This window comes from Eumetopias jubatus, unplaced genomic scaffold (assembly GCF_037043125.1).
Source record: "Eumetopias jubatus isolate StellerSeaLion01/CBP00866 unplaced genomic scaffold, mEumJub1_p1.0 scaffold_4, whole genome shotgun sequence".
Classification (NCBI taxonomy): domain Eukaryota; kingdom Metazoa; phylum Chordata; class Mammalia; order Carnivora; family Otariidae; genus Eumetopias; species Eumetopias jubatus.
The window spans coordinates 86,198,241-86,215,605 of record NW_028274810.1 but is presented as its reverse complement, the minus strand read 5'-3'; the positions used below and the strand labels follow the sequence as shown (position 1 = coordinate 86,215,605).

The following is a 17,365-nucleotide window of genomic DNA, read 5'->3' as shown; positions in this document are numbered from 1 at the left end:
CTCACGACCTGAGCCAAAACCAAGAGTCAGACACTTAACCAACTGAGCCACCCAAGAGCCCCAGGTTACGAGCAATTTAAAAAACATTGTGCATGCTATTGTTTTATTCCAGATTTTCATCTTTTCTAATTCCTTCTGAGGTGAAAGCATTTCCACTGAAACAGTTTAAGAATCCACAAACAGAAGATCAACATTTAACATTACTAGTGGATTTCCCTGCTTTCCTATTACAAAGAAGCTGATTTTAGAGCTCTCTGATTAGAATAACTAGTCATAGCAGAAACATGCTTATTAGTATGCTTAGCCATACAAAATTATGGATCCTTAAAAGTATTTCAAGCTAATAAAAGGCAGAAACACTGTTAAGTAATTTTAAACAAAATATCAGGTGGGAATATAGCTATTTAATATGAATAAATTTAACATCTCTGACATGTTTGCCTTGATTCGGGTAATTATGTCCCCCTGTAAATCAGGAAGCATGTGCTACCTTGGCACTAGAGGCAGGTAAATGAACTCAAAGGATACAGACAGACTTCACAAGTATGGGTTCAAACAAAATAATCCAGAAACTGACAATGTAAAATACTATAGCTACTTCGGAAAACAGTCTAGCAGTTCCTCAGATAAGGTAACTAGTAAATACAGATGAATACAAGACCCATAACATTTCTCATGGACATCTATTCCTCATGAGAAAACATGACAAAATAAATAGAACTACTCTTGGTTTCTTGCTTATGGCATACCAACATACGTTATATTTAATGCTACTTTAATTTTCATAGGTACCAATAAAGAGAAAATCAAGAAAAGGGGGGCATTAAAAACAAAGCCCTCAGGGTATCTGGGTGGCATGGTCAGTTGGGTGTCCGACTCTTGGTTTTGGCTCAGGTTGTGAACTCAGGGTCGTGGATCAAGTCCTGCACTGGGCTCCGTGCTCACCTACCCTCCACTCTGCTCCTCCTGCTCATGTGTGCTCTCTCTCCTTTTCTGTCTAAAATAAATAAATAAGGGGCACCTGGTTGGCTCAGTAGTCAAGCGTCTGCCTTCAGCTCAGGTCATGGTCCCAGGGTCCTGGGATCGAGGCCCACATCGGGCTCTCTGCTCAGCGGGAAGTCTGCTTCTCCCTCTCCCGCTCCCCCTGCTTGTGTTCCCTCTCTCGCTGTGTCTCTCTCTATCAAATAAATAAATAAAATCTTTAAAATAAAATAAAATAAATAAATAAATCTTAAAAAAGAAACCCTCTAAGAATAACAGGCATAGTGCAGGGCATACAGTCAATCACACTGCCAATAGCATTGTGTGGTGACAGACGGCAGCCATACTTATGAGCACAGCACAACACAGGGACTAGCTGAATCACCATGTTCATCTGAAACTAATATAACATGGTGTGTCGACCATACTCAAATAAAATTTTTTTAATCCTCTAAATTTAAAAATAAAATTACAAAAGCATATGAAGAAAAACAAAAACAAGAACGCTTGAGGCAGATAAATTCTCACTAAGCATATTAAATTCCAAAGCCATAAAATAAAAAATAATTTGATTATACAAAAATTCAAAACTTCTCTATGATAAAAGATACCATAAACCAACCAGGAGATCAAGGAATCCTAGGATGATATACAGACTTTGACAAAAACATTTAACTTATTATAACTGTATGATATAACTCCACTGAAAGGGGTGGGAGATAAAAGAGCTACTTAAGAAAATAATGGACATTTTGACTGGAAATTGCAAAGTTAGACATAAGAAAAATTCAACTATCTAGTTTACCTGCCTGCCATAATTCCACAAATGACAAAATATATGCTTTTGTTATAAAATGTGCTGTCCTTCCCACCTAAAGATGATAGTATTTACATTAGGTCAGATGATAATGTAATTTTCCAATAGTGGAGATGAATTTATGTTTAGCTCACCCTAAGACTTTCTTTATGATCATGTATTCATGACCTGGTAACCAAAATAGTCTACAGTTTCCAGTCATACATCAAAGAAAACTGGAGCACTGAGGAATCTAACTTATCATAATCTTAATTTTATTAGAATCACAGAATAACAAATTTAGCTAATAAATTCCAAAAAAAGAAAAGGGCACTGGAGCAAAAATTTTAAATATACCATAGGGCCTTTCTTTTTTTTTTTTCTTAAAGATTTTATTTATTTATTTGAGAGAGAGAGCATGAGTGGGAGGGGGGCAGAGGGAGAAGTAGACTTCCCACTGAGCAGGGAAGCCCAACGTGGGGCTCAATCCCAGGATCCCAGGATCCCAGGATCATGACCGGAGCTGAAGGCAACCATGTAACTGACTGAGCCACCCAGGCACCCACACCATAGGGCCTTTCAAATTTTATTTCACTTTTTATTACAGTGCCAGCCCAGTACAAAGAATAAGTAATACTAGAAATGGAGAAAATGTACCTAAAATCGTATCTACCAAACAAAAAGTTTGGGGGAAGAAAATGTGTTATCACAGCTAATTTTTTACCTTTCATGGCCCATTATTTGTCTTGACTTGGGCAATTATTCTCTCCTATAAATCAAGGATAGAAAGCATGCACTGCCCTGATACTCCAGGCAGGTAAACTAACTTAAAAGGATACAGACAGATTTCACTGGATTACAGAAGTATGGGTTGAAACAATACAATCCAGAAACCAACAGAATGTAAAATAGTGTAGCTACCTTGGAAAACAGTTTAGTAGTTCCTCAAAAGGTTAAATATAAAGTTACTATATGACCCAGTAATTTGACTCCTAGCTATATAACCAAGAGAAATGGAAATGTATGTCCATGGATGCTCATAACAGCATTATTCAAAATACTCAAAAAGTGAAAACAACCCCAATGCTCATGAATGAACAGATAAATGGATAAAAAAAATGATAAAATGATAAATGATGAATGATAAATTAAAAAAATCCATACAATATTATTCAGCAATGAAAGGGAATGAAGCACTGATACATGCTATAATGTAAATGAACTATGAAAAGATTATGCTAAGTGGAAGAAGTCAGTCACAAAGAATCACAAATTGTATGATTCCATTTACATGAAATGTCCACAAATCAGTACATTTTTAGACAGAAATTAGATTAGTAGCTGCTTAGGGCTGCAGGGGGTGGGGGGATTTGGGGGGTGACTGCTAATGGGAATGGAGTTTCCTTTTGGAATGCTGAAAATGTTTTAAAACTGATTCTGGTGATAGTTGAAAAACACTGTGAATATACTAAAAACCACTGAATTGCATACTTTAAAATGAATATGTGAATTGTATCTCAAACCTGTTATTTTAAAAAATGACATAATCTTATGGGCATGTTATGACTAAAGATAACACAAAAAGAACCACTGACAAATTCGTGAATCAGGGTTCTATTTGTGCCTCTGCTTAAAAAAAAAAATGCTTTAAACATAACAGAGCAAGGGAATACTAGTAACACAGTACATGAATTCAGAATATCCATGTTCTGTGGATCACTCTGTGATTTTTCAGATGATCAATGCTGGCTTTGCACTGATGTCTGAGAAAGTTTTAGGTTTATGGGATAAAACCGCTCTAAGTCTGGAGGAACAGAACTCATTTGAAATAACTTAGGTCCTTGCTTATACATATGGAAATAAAAAATATTTTTAAAAATTGAGGTATGCTATTCTTTACAGTTTATCCTCCTTCATAGAGAAGACAACATCAGGGGTTGAGTCAAGATGTTCTCTCTTCACCACCTGTTCCCCCTCTTTCTTCTCCTTACCCTCGAAGCCCAAACACAATTTTTTATTTTTTATTGTTATGTTAATCACCATACATTACATCATTAGTTTTTGATGTAGTGTTCCATGATTCATTGTTTGTGCATAACACCCAGTGCTCCATGCAGAATGTGCCCTCTTTAATACCCATCACCAGGCTAACCCATCCCCCCACCCCCCTCCCCTCTAGAACCCTCAGTTTGTTTGTCAGAGTCCATCGTCTCTCATAGTTCGTCTCCCCCTCTGACTTACTCCCCCTCATTCTTCCCCTCTTGCTAACTTTTTTTTTTTTAACATATATTGCACTATTTGTTTCAGAGGTACAGATCTGTGATTCAACAGTCTTGCACAATTCACAGCGCTCACCATAGCACATACCCTCCCCAATGTGTATCACCCAGCCACCCCCTCCCTCCCACCCCCCACTACTCCAGCAACCCTCAGTTCCAAACACAATTTTTTCAGTCCTTTTTATTGTTCTCAAAAATGTTTCCCAAGCTTCGCTCTTCTTTATGTTTTATAGCCTAGAGCGTACACTGTGGTTATAAGCATCTGCCACCTCTGTTGTCTACAGTATTAGGAATTTCTTTTAAAAATTTAAACACAAGGTACCTGGGTGGCTCAGTCTGTTAAGCATCTGCCTTCGGCTCAAGTCATGATCCCAGGGTCCTGGGATGGAGCCCCACATCAGGCTGCCAGCTCAGCGGGGAGCCTGCTTCTCCCTCTTCTCCCTGCTTGTGCTCTTTCTATCTCTGTCTCTCTCTCAAATAAATAAGTAAAATCTTTAAAAAATAATAAAATAAAAATTTAAACACAAAAGGCATGCTCATATTTAAAAAAATCCCATTCAGGTATGTATAAAATAGAAAAGATCTTATTCTGACCCATCACCTCCATGAAATAATCAATATTAAGTTTGCTGTATATTCTTCTAAAAACTTTTCCTATGATGTGTATCCTTTAAAAACTTGAATTCGGAAAGCACCCCTGACAGCCACAAAGGGAGTTTTTAAAGCGCTTCCAGCTTGCCAGGGACAGTCTTGGTTTATACCTCTTATCCCAAAACCAAGTCTGGTTAGTGTTCCCTTTTACTCTTCAAGAGTATTGTCCAGTTCGGACAATAATACAACTGCTTCAGTGTATCTGAAAAAGATGAAGACTGGGCTGCAGGAGGGGGGTGGGGAGGAGACTGAGTAATTTCAAGGTACCTGGTGACCATAGAGTGAATCATTTCTGATTGAAGACTGATTGGCAATAAGGGAGAGTGAAAGAGAGAACCCCCAGCTAGGATTTATGTTGCATTGTGAACAATGACCTGAACAAAGCTTAAGATGAAGCAAGTTAAGTAGTAAAGAAACATGAAAGGGATAATTCAGTAGGAAAGAGACAAGAAGAGATAATAAGAATAAACATAACTCCAGGTAATAATGCCTACCAGTAACATCTCTCTATGTATACAGGTAACGGTAGGGTTAAAACTCTTGGTTTTATTCATTATCATCAATTTGGGATAGAACCATTCTTTCTACTCAAATTTCAGATCTCTACTACAGCCTGTGAAGACTTTTCTCCTCAAAGTACAATATTTACTCTTCCTATTCTAATTATTTTTAACAGTTCATAAATATTCCGTGTTTTCTTAGATTCTGTATTTGTCTATTTGGCATCCGCTAATCATAGGGACAAACTATGGACCAAAGCTATGTACATCTCCCTTGTGATCTAGAGCCCATACTCTGATGCATCTCCTTTATCCAACTTACATACCAAGTATTTCCCCTCCTATAATCACCCCACCCAGAGCTAGACACCAGATACCCAGTGAGAGCCGCAATACCCCCAAAAGCCCTCGGAATTATTCAAACAAACTAAACTTAAATCGTTTACCTTGTTTTGCCTGTGGAAACCCCAATAAAGGCTGTGGCGTCTGCATTCCCCTTGCTCCTTTCTGCCTCCTAACTGACATTGGTGCTTCCCCCATGGCCCTGTGTGGTGTGCCATGCCTTTCATTTCTAAGGACTGTGAGTAACATTAAACTTTTCTTTCAATGGCATTGACCTCCCCATGTTGTCACTCAGTTACCTTTATAAATTAAGACTTAGGCACAAATCAAAGTAAATGATACCCTATGACAATTACCATTTACAGTCAGCAGAAAATTTGTTTTTTAAAATGCTTTAATTTCGGGGCGCCTGGGTGGCTCAGATGTTTAAGCCTCTGCCTTCGGCTCAGGTCATGATCCCAGGGTCCTGGGATCGAGTCCCACATCGGGCTCCTTGATCAGCGGAGAGCCTGCTTCTTCCTCTCCCTCTGCACCTCCCCCTGCTCATGGTCTGTATCTCTCTGTCTCAAATGAATAAATAAAAAAAAGTTAAAAAAAATTCAATAAAGTTTCAAAAAAAATAAGTAAAATGCTTTAATTTCTCACCTTCTTAAGTAACAATCAAGTTTTACACATCATGTTACAGAAACTGAACAGAACAGTAAGGAAATGAAGCAGACCAGAAAAGATTACTCACCAGCAGGTCAGCCTCACAATTCTCATTACATTCAATAAATAAGGAGTAACTAACAATACCCATTTCAATAGTGTATCAGCACGTAAATCTTGAAACTAGACCTCCTGACTAGACCTCTGTCTTGCTACATTAAAAATTCAATGACATAATTTTCTTTGGCACATTTAATGTCGCTAATTCAGCTATTTATTCTCATAGTACATATCCTAGGAACACCGCTGGGACGATTTTTAGTTCTACCATTTCCCTGATTATTGCTGCCCCATCATGGATAAGGGATGACATTTTATATGTTTCAAGGTCATTTTACCAATTGCTTATGTCTTTCTAGTTTTTTTTTTTAAGATTTTATTTATTTGACAGAGAGAGACACAGCGAGAGAGGGAACACAAGCAGGGGGAGTGGGAGAGGAAGAAGCAGGGTTCCCGCTGAGCAAGGAGGCCGATGCGGGGCTCGATCCCAGGACCCTGAGATCATGACCTCAGCCGAAGGCAGACGCTTAATGACTGAGCCACCCAGGCGCCCCTCTAGTTTTATACTTACCTTAAGTGAGAGGGCTAAAAGAATAATGGCAAAGTAATCATTAGTATGTACCTCTCAACATAAAAACAAATATTAAAAATGTATTAAAGGTCTTCAGGCAAGCAATGTCCATCCTTCTGTGATGTAAAGAATACATCTGGAACATGAAAAACATACCCTATTATCTGCTTGCAAAACTCAAGTTTTTCTAAGTTGGATTTTCATAAAGGTAAATATATATCATTGTACATTTTCTCTTAATATGAAACACAAGAGGCTCATTCAGGACAGTAAACTGCCTCAGAATTTATCTAACTTCAGAAAAAGAAATAACACAAAAGGAAAAGATTCTTTAATATAAAAGTATCTTGAAAGAATGATTACTATTGCTTTCCTATTTTATTTATTTATTTTTTAAGTAGGCACCATGCCCAGTGTGGGGCTTGAACTCACAAACCAGAGATCAAGAGTTGGATGCTCTACTGACTGAGCCAGCCAGGAACCCCTGCTTTCCTTTTTTAAATGTTAAGAGTCAAAATACAGAAAGAGCAAAACAAACAAAAGGCCATGGTAAAGGCAATAAATCTGTATCACCTGGGGACATTTAGAATTATTTTATTTATTTATATTAAATATTTAAAAGAAATTAAGAATCTAACCTAGACTCTAGGATCTTATCTGTTTTTAACAATTAGGTAATGGTCAACTATTACTTTTTTAAAAACTTAAGTCAATCAGAGAAATTTAGGTAAAGATTAAGTTTTCTGGCAAAATGGTATATACTGTTTTACTGGTAAATAGATGTCCTCTTTTATTTTCTAAAAACTGTAAGAATAGCCATTGGTGTTTTTTTCTTCTTTAATGTGACATTTCCAAATACAATATGTAATTTGTAATACTGAATTTTCTAAGCAGACTCCCTAGAATTAATTTAACAAAATGTGAATTTAAGAACACTGTTTTCTTAGAAGGAAAATATTAGGAAGTCTTTTTCTTATTTTTATTCTAATTTGGAATCTGTAGTATAACTGAGTAATATTTAAAATCTTTTACAATTAGCTTTTCTATAAAAAACTTTAAATTGTTAAAGGAGACACTTACTGGTTGTTCTGGTAAGTCTTGCTCTTCTTCCATGAGGACCAGTATTCCTTCCTAACGTTTATGTGGCTGGATTGCGAGCGTCCGTCAGCAGTCTTCACTGTCTGTTTATAAAGGGGGGGGGGGGCGGAGAATCAAAGCCTTTATGATTTCTTAAAGCATTATCATTGAGGCCATCGGAGAATAATTTTTTTTAACTTTTTGTTACTCCAAGCTTTCTACGTGAGTCCCAATCTCAAAATCTCAAACCCGCACGTGGCTTTTCAAAATTGACATGCTGCACCAAGTCAAGATAGGTGTACACAATGACCTTTATACTACCTCGCAAAAGCCAACACGTGGAACCCCTTCTGCTGTACTTAAAACACGGTTACTATAGTGCCTAATGCACTAAACATTTTAAATGACAGCCATGTGCAGATAACTAAAACATGATTTTAGGATTATTGTTACATTAAAAAATGATAAAAACCAGCCTAGCAAGTAAGTTACGATAACATCTAACCTGCTTGAATGTGGAACATTTACATAACTGTTAACACAGACACACTGAATCACTTTAAATGGGACAAACTGGAGTATCAATTAAATACTTTCACAACCAACTATCTGTATATATGTAATTAAAGGAAAATTCTGGATTTATTTTAATAATACAAATAAATAAGTAAAACAAAACCCTGAATTTTAAAATTAAGGAAAAAATCATGTAAAGCTAAGACCCAATTTTATTCTGAAATAACAAGCTCCACTAAATATGCTATACCTGGTCAATTTTTTTTTTTCATTTGAGAGAGAGAGAGAGAACGTACACACGGGGGGAGGAGCAGAGGGAGGAGGAGAAGTAGACTCCCTACTGAGCAGGGAGACTGATGCAGGGCTTGATCCCTGCAGGACCCTGAGATCATGACCTGAGCCAAAGGCAGATGCTTTAACAACTGAGCCACCCAGGCACCCCACTACCTAGTCAATTTTTAAGCAAACTCTTTACCTTCTCAGACCCTGCTCTTCCTGTCCTGGTTTTTAAACTAAAAAAGAAAAATAGAGGACTCAAAGCCCCACATTTACTGGTATAAGCATCTTACTGTAGCCTGCTGGCAAGAAAGAGACAGGTAGGTATTAGTAAACTAAATACATTATAAAAACAAAAATTCCGTATCTATTTAACACAAATGAAACTGACACTTCTCCAAAACAGATGTGATCATTTATGATTTTAATGAAGGTCACACCTGTCTTTACTTCTACCAACCACTGTAACTAAACATATAAAGCTAAATCAAGTATAGAACCTTATTGCTGAAGTAATGAAAAGAGATAAAAAAAAATGGAAAGGGAAATGAAAAACTTCAGTTGTGCCAATACCACCCCTCCCCTTCTATTGCTCTATATAGATGCAAGAGAACACACTTTATTTTACAGCCACACTCCAGAATGGGAAAAAGAGGGAACACACATGTGATTAGATGCAAACCTGTCCAACTCTACCATGGCTTTACTCCCTTCCCTGACCTAGATGTCAAAAGAAAAAAAGTTAAAAGGTGAGAAGCACTTGGTGATCAATACTCACGTGTAGCTCAAACTGAGCCTCAAAAGCCAAGTTCTCCAACTACATGACGCAGGTAATTGGTGCTGCAGAATTACAGGGCGCAGTAACTAAAGCCCACAGGAGCTATCTTGCCTGAACTTGTTTTGCTCTCCTCAGAAGAGCATAATCAATGTGACGTGAAACGGATTCACAATTGTGAAAAATGAAACATTTTTATGTTTTACCAGCTTATATCTATCTTAGATTTAAACTGAAATTCTTTATTTTATAGGCTTTTAATACTGTCTAAATGTACAAATATAATTTCATCCCCAAAGGAGGAGGAAAATAGGGCCAAATCATGAGGAAAGTGTAATGCTTTAATATCTCATTTGTTGGATTTTTGTGAGACCATCTCTCACCTAAACAAAAAGTTATAATATTCCATGTTTTATTTAATTGAAAGCCATACGTAATAATTGCAATCTCTAATTAGTAGATCCTCAGCACAGGAGAGGGAAGGGATATTCCTTCTCATGGGGGAAGGATTATAAAATCTACCTCTGGGCAAGAAGAAGGTTAAGAAAAATTGTTTTAAAAAAACGATACTCAATAACATGTGCTTTAATTTTAACACAAGAACTAATTTAAAAAATATAAACATTAAAGGAGAATATTTTTTTTATTGATCAAAAGGGATCAAAGGTTTTACAAGGTAAAAAATACTACTCTTAATTGTGGGGAAATAAATTCTCAAGTCATACAAAACTAAATGTTAAAATCTTGAATTTTAGGGGCGCCTGGGTGGCTCAGTCGTTAACCGTCTGCCTTCGGCTCAGGTCATGATCCCTGAGTCCTGGGATGGAGCCCCACATCAGGCTCCCTTGCTCAGCCGAAAGCCTGCTTCTCCCTCTCCCACTCCTCCTGCTTGTGTTCCCTCTCTCGCAGTGTCTCTCTCTGTCAAAAAAATAAATAAAATCTAAAAAAAATAAAAAATAAAAAAAAATAAAATAAAATCTTGAATTTATTTTAGAAATATGGCAATATAACAGTGATTTAATAATGAAAAGGAAAGAATTTTCTATTTTTCTTAAGACAAATTCTATGGTAAGTTGTAAGAAAACTTTAGGGGAAAAATTGGAAGATATTCTTTCTACCTCTATTTCTTCTTTGAAAATAAGCAATGTTGTTTCCATCTTAAAAATCACCTTTATTTTCTCAGCTTTTCAATTTAGGGGAATAAAAGGAGCATAATTTCTATAGTTAGGAAAAAACTTTAAAAATCAAGTAACTGATCAATGATCACCAATAATTTTGATCATTTAAAATAAAAGCAGGGAGGGGCATCTGGGTGGCTCAGTTGGTTAAGTGTCTGCCTTTGTTTTGGGTCATGATCCTGGGGTCCTGGGATGGAGCCGGTTCTCTGCTCAGCAGGGAGCCTGCTTCTCCCTCTCCCTCTGTCTTCTGCTCTGCCTATTTGTGCTCCCTCTCTGTCAAATAAATAAATAAAACCTTAAAAAAAAATAAAACAAACAAAAGCAATCTAACAAGGAAAGCACATGATTTATCACAGCATCTTCTGGGATTCTACTGGCAACATGTAAAACGCGTAAAGTTGCAAACATACATTGTGGTACATTTGCGTATGTAATATGTTATTGACTATAAATTATGTATTTCCATCAGAACATGCATCTAAGTACACTAGTTTGTATCAATACAGTAGTTTTCCTTCCTTCCAATTTATAATTTGAATAACCTGAAATATAAGGACTTACTAAATACAAGAATGCAAGTATTTGTCACATTCCTAGAACTTCTCAATGTGCTAAAACTTTAATATTAAGATCTCACACCATTTTCTGTAAGTGACACATGCTTACAATCAAGTCACATTTACTAGCAACCAGACGGAAGTGCTGTATAACACACAGTGCTCTAGTACTTGATAACTTAAAAAGTACAGAATTACTATACAAATCTTAGTATTCTCATTCCATGTACTAGTTCTAGAATTTAATCTAATTGTGGGTTTTGTAAACCATTACTGTAACCTGACATTACTGTATACTAAAAATGAAGTTCATCTTCTAAAATATCCAAAAATACAATGATTTGACATAGAAGTGGAAAGTAGATTCTTAATGCAACTTAAATACAGTTACTTATAACTTAGTCAAACAGCCAGTGAAGTTACAAAACATGCTGAGTTAATCTTTTAAGTACCTTTAAGCATTTGGAAAATGTCTTCTCACAATTTTCTAGTTTCAATTCTTACTGTTGATTTCTAAATACACCTTTTAAATCATGAGAGTTTGTCAGTATCTAGATGCTTTTATGGACAGAAATCTAGGCAATTCTACAACTAAGAACAGAAATAGTATTACTTCTGAAGACTTTCCCTATCTGCAAATGCTGACAGTGAAAAAATAAGGACTTTTGTTTCGATTCGAAAAGGTCACACAATTTTAAATACTGTGATTTCACATGTTCATAAATAAAGTAGGATACTTTTGTAATATGGGCAGCCATAATTTTTCTTTTTAATCGTTAAGTATTAGAAGGGAAATAATTAGTAAATATTTTACTTCAAAACTCTAATTAGATTCCTACCTCCTAATTTCTGCTTTGTACCAAGTTGAACATAGTATTCACCCTATAACTGTAAATGGCTACAAGCAAAAACCTGGTAACTGCAATGTTATTATAGCTCTTACGTATAGGAAGGGGGAAAATATATATATATTCTACACACACACACACACACAGATCAAATTGCTTTCAATGAAAATAAAGTATACACTACTCTTAATTATAACATCAAGAGAAGTGTCTAAATAGAGCACAACATTCTGATTATAGGTCCTGAAAGGGGGACTTGCATGTGGCTAAGTGTGCACAGATTAACTGAATATCGTTGATACAGTCCTAAAGAGAAAACATGTAGCCCATAAATTTAATCACTGACCACACTGTATTTTAGAAGTCTACTTAATATTTCTTCCCAGGCTATATATATATATATATAGAGAGAGAGAGAGAGAGAGAGAGAGAAAGAGAGAGAGGGAGAGAACATGCTAAATAAAAGGCTACAGAAGTTTCCCTGGGGAAAATTAACAGCATCTTTCCCAAAATTAAATATATCTCAGCAATAATAGTTATAAACAACAGTAATCTAAAGAAGTATCAAAAAAGTGGTATATCATCGTTTAAGATTAACATGTGGATTACTTTAGGATTTAAAAGTACATAATTAGCAAATGTCTACCATGGTATCCTCAAATATAATTATACGTATGCCTTGAAGAATGAAAACAATAAGCAAACCACCGTCTTTTAATGGCTTTAAGATGACTGCTTCAAGTACTGTTATTCAACAATATCTATTCTAAAGGAGATCCATAGATGAATTCAGAAACTAGTGCCCTAACACCCAAAGTGCCAAACATAAAACCTAAAGATCTCTCTTAAAAATAAACTCCAATTTAAAAACTTAAGAGGCCTTATAACGCAGAATCAGAAAAGATGTCAGGAAAAATGGTTTCAAAATGTAAAAAAACATTTCTGTGGTTTCCTGCCGAACATTGCTTATCAGCAGTGTCAGCGGGCATTTAGTAATTTGAGCTTTATAATCTACTGCACTTATACATTAGTTTCAAACAAGAAGTGAACAAAGGTTTATTCCAATACCTACAAATGTCTTACGGAAATTAGGCAAAAATAATAATGAATATCTTGGAGTAGTGGAGAATTATTGAGGGAATTAAGGAAGATATACCCTACAACAGCCTTTAAAACCAATTACAGTGGGAAGGATGAGAGAGCAATCATTTACCAAGCATATATAGCAAATATTTTCACATTTATTGTCTACCTAGTTTTATCTCCACAACAATCCAAAGACACAAGTGTTATCCTCATACTATGGACAAGGCAAACTGGGACTCAAAGATTTAAACAATTTGCCTGAGAATAATAGCAATAATGTTTCAGGTTAAGGTAGAAATATATCAAATAAAGAGACTAGAGGATGGTGGTGATGGTTGCACAACACTGTGAAGTACTTAATGCCACTGAATGGTATATTTAAAGTGGTTAAAAAAGTTAATTCTGTTATGTATATTTACCAAATAAAAAAATACAAAAAGACCCACAAAACAAGAAATACCAAAGCAATGATCAAATCTAAAAAGTGCTTATAAAGTAGAATTTAAATAAAAACTTGAAACAAAACAAACAAAAGTGTTTTAAGTAGAGAAAAATCAATTTAAAAAATACTGCCAGAGGCACCTGGCTGGCTTAATTGGTGGAGCATGCAACTCTTGGTCTTGGGGTTGTGAGTTCGAGCCCCACACTGGGTATAGAAATTACTTAAGTCTTTTTTTTTTTTTTAAGATTTTATTTATTTGACAGAGAGAGAGACAAGAGCAGGAACACAAGCAGGGGGAGTGGGAGAGGGAGAAGCAGGCTTCCTGGTGAGCAGGGAGCCTGATGTGGGGCTTGATCCCAGGAGTTGATCCAAAGGCAGATGCTTAACAACTGAGCCACCCAGGTGCCCCTAAAAAAAAAAAATCTTAAAAAAAAATATATGTGTGTATATATATATTTATTGCCAGAAAAACAATATCAATGTGGAGAAAAACATGACTAATTCTAAGTAAACGAAGAACAAAGCATTCAATAAATTTTGGAGAAAGCAGATTAGCATACTTATCTCATCTGTGGAAAAGAGATGTAAGAATTGTGTGCAACAGAAGAAAGCAAAAGCAACAAATCAACAGATCTGATTATATAAAATACACTTTCATGCAATGAAGAATAAACAAATCTAAGATTAAAAGAATATAACATGGGGTGCCTGGGTGGCTCAGTCGGTTAAGCATCTGCCCTCAGCTCAGGTCATGATCCCAGAGTCCTGGGATCGAGGCCTGTGTCAGGCTCCCTGCTCAGTGGGGAGTGTGATTCTCCCTCTCCCTCTACTTCTCGTGCTTGCTCTCTCTCTCTCAAATAAATAAAATCTTTTAAAAATAAAAAACAGGGACGCTTGGGTGGCTCAGCTGGTTAAGCGTCTGCCTTCAGCTCAGGTCATGATCCCAGGGTCCTGGGATGGAGCCCCGCATCAGACTCACTGCTGCAGCGGGGAGCCTGCTTCTCTCCCTCCCTCTGCTGCTCCCCATGCTTGTGCTCTCTTGCTCTCTCTTGCTCCATCTCTCAAATAAATAAAATCTTTTAAAAATTTTTTAAAAATAAAATATAATAAATAGAAGCAACACCTGCAATAATTATGATAAACCTTAATGTCTGTAATATAAACCCACCCAATTCAACATTACAGATCATCTGTTATGTGGCAAACCATAACTAAATACACATTCATCAAAGGATACAAACAGATTAACCACCAAGATCAAATCAGCTCTTGGGAAAAAAGATTCTTACTACTAACTGAAAAAATTTTAATATTTTTAAGACACTACTTCATACCTAGGAAAACACCAAAAATAGGTCTAAACAACAAAATTGAGTTTATCTGAGCAATAAGAAGATATTCGGGCACAGCTGTAAAATCATATGTTATCTTCAGACTGTTCTCTGGCTAGAGTATATAAAACAAGTCATAAAATTGCCCGTGGCCTGATTTTCTAATTTTTCCACCCAAATTGAAGAGGGATAAAAAGCTAACTAATTCAAAAAAGAGTAAATTTGTTCAGAGAAATGAAAACTCAGAAACAATCAACATGTGGAGAACGGCTTACCTATGCTGCAAGTTACTAATGAAACATTCTATATTAAAATGGAAACTGTAACCTATTTCAATAAGCTCATTTTAAAGGTGAAAGAAAAGATTTTACATTAATTATGGAATAATAACAGCTTAAATATAATTTGTTAAGAGTCAAACGCAGACCCAAAGGGATACAACGTTAGATGTCTTAAGGTTTGTATAGTAAAATGTTTACCCACATTTTATTTTATTTTTTTAAAGATTTTATTTATTTATTTGACAGAGAGAGACATACTGAGAGCAGGAACACAAGCAGTGGGAGTGGGAGAGGGAGAAGCATGATGCAGGGCTCGATCCCAGGACCCTGGTATCATGACCTGAGCCAAAGGGAGATGCTTAACGACTGAGCCACCCAGGCGCCCCTATGCACATTTTATAAATGCTCCTAAAAAAGTGTTCCTCAAGACATTAAGCTAAAATTGGACACAAGTCCTCCATTCTTGCCCCACCCTTTTTCCTCAGGAAAAAAATTTCAACTTTGAGGGAAAAGCAATTTAAATTGCATTGATCCTGGGGTGTCTGGGTGGCTCAGATGGTTGAGCATCTGCCTTCGGTGGCTGGGCTCAGGTCATCATCTCCAGGTTCTGGGATGGAGCTCCACGTCAGGCTCCTAGCTCAGCGGGGAGTCTGCTTCCCCCTCTCCCTCTGCCTCTCGCCCTGCTTGTGCTCTCTCTGTCTCTCTCTCAAATAAATAAATTTTAAAAAATAATCTTTAAAAAATAAACAAATTGCATTGATCCTCCCTTACCCCAAATCTTAAAGAAGTTCAAGACAGCACTATAGGCAGAAAGATTCATTAAATTTTTTTGTTCCATTATCTCCCATAAGAAAGAAGCCAAGTTAGACCCTACACACAATCCTAGAGATGGTTCTGTACAAAAGCACTGAACTTCCACTAGTTAAATAATTTGGTATCAGAAGACGTTTCACATTTGATTTTATCCTATTGGACAGAAACTGCTCACTCTATGAATGCAAGAAAATACATAACATTAAATGCTACAAGGAATATAGATTTTAGAGTTAATCTTTATTTCAGGGTTGAGTAAACTAAAGTCAAAGAGGTGAAGACACTGCCTCATGAAGACTCTTAAGTAGCAGAACCAGAAGTAGAACCCAAGACTATGAAGTCCCTCATCTGAAGCTTTTTTCCTTTCATGTAGAATTGAGTATGTTCACGACTCCCTTTTTTAAAACTACATTCCTAATATTAACATAGGCTATTTATTCCTTTCCTACATTAAATCTCTAACTATTCTGTTACATTACTTTGACTTCATGGTATAATAGCATAATTTTAAAAATGTTTTAAATTTATAAATTCAAAACTTTTTCATTATGTTAACTGGCATCTTAAGGACCTCCCCCAAATCCTAAAACAAGATTCTTTTTTTATGCTACTTTTTAACTTCTTGTGCAGTCTAGCAGAAATAACAATTTAATTTCTTTTTACAGCCTTAAGTCTTTAATTTACAAAGTACAGACTGATTTACTGTTAATGAAACAGGTGATTTTAATTACAAGGTATATGAAAATAAATTCTTTTACTATTTCTACTCAGAGATAAGCATCATGATTTTAGAAAATTAAAATACCTCCTAACCTATTAAAACCTCAATGTTGTTAGTGAAAGAGCTCCCTGTTTATTAATAATTAAGAAATCTTCAAAACTCTTCTGATCTCTACTATGGTCTGTAAGTCTGGCAGTTAACAATTCTGTTAATACCTTTGTTGTGTACTGACTTGTTATAATTTCAAATCCATGTTTTCCCAAAGCTTGTTTTGGACAAAGTTGTGGTATGAACTTATTTTAAATAGCTTGTTTTGATGGAACTGTTTTGAAGTTGGATATTAGGGTTTTCTTATTGAACTTTTGCACCTGGAGTGGCAAGGACCACTAAGTCACTATACCATGGTAAGAGCAGTGGTCTTCATCAAGTGATGGACTTTTAAACTTTAAAAACCAAGAGGTATGACCACCACCTCGACAGTGTTCAGTCTGGGCAAGGCTATTCTTTGCTGATCTACATAGCCCTCTGAAGATCTTGCTCATGCTAAGGCCAGACTACCTGTGGTCAGCAGTTGCTGATCTACATAGCCCTCTGAAGAAGCTTGCTCATGCTAAGGGCAGACTACCTGTGGTCAGC

General features: G+C 36.1%; 1 protein-coding gene across 7 annotated transcripts in view; it reads right to left on the bottom strand.

Moving 5' to 3' along the window:
- The window catches only part of EYA3 (EYA transcriptional coactivator and phosphatase 3), a 122,898-nt gene that overhangs the window by 61,070 nt on the left and 44,463 nt on the right, over nt 1-17,365 (bottom strand). For 4 of the 7 annotated variants that reach the window (XM_028113625.2, XM_028113626.2, XM_028113624.2 and 1 more), the window contains one exon: nt 7,909-8,009. The exons of 1 other annotated variant lie outside the window; for it this stretch is intronic. In XM_028113625.2, coding sequence (XP_027969426.1) covers nt 7,909-7,941 — 33 coding nt within the window. In that variant the 5' untranslated portion in view covers nt 7,942-8,009. Of the gene's footprint in view, nt 1-5,905; nt 6,114-7,908; nt 8,010-17,365 lie in introns of all 7 variants that reach the window. 2 more of the 7 variants (XM_088022539.1, XM_088022540.1) reach the window with 2 other exon arrangements.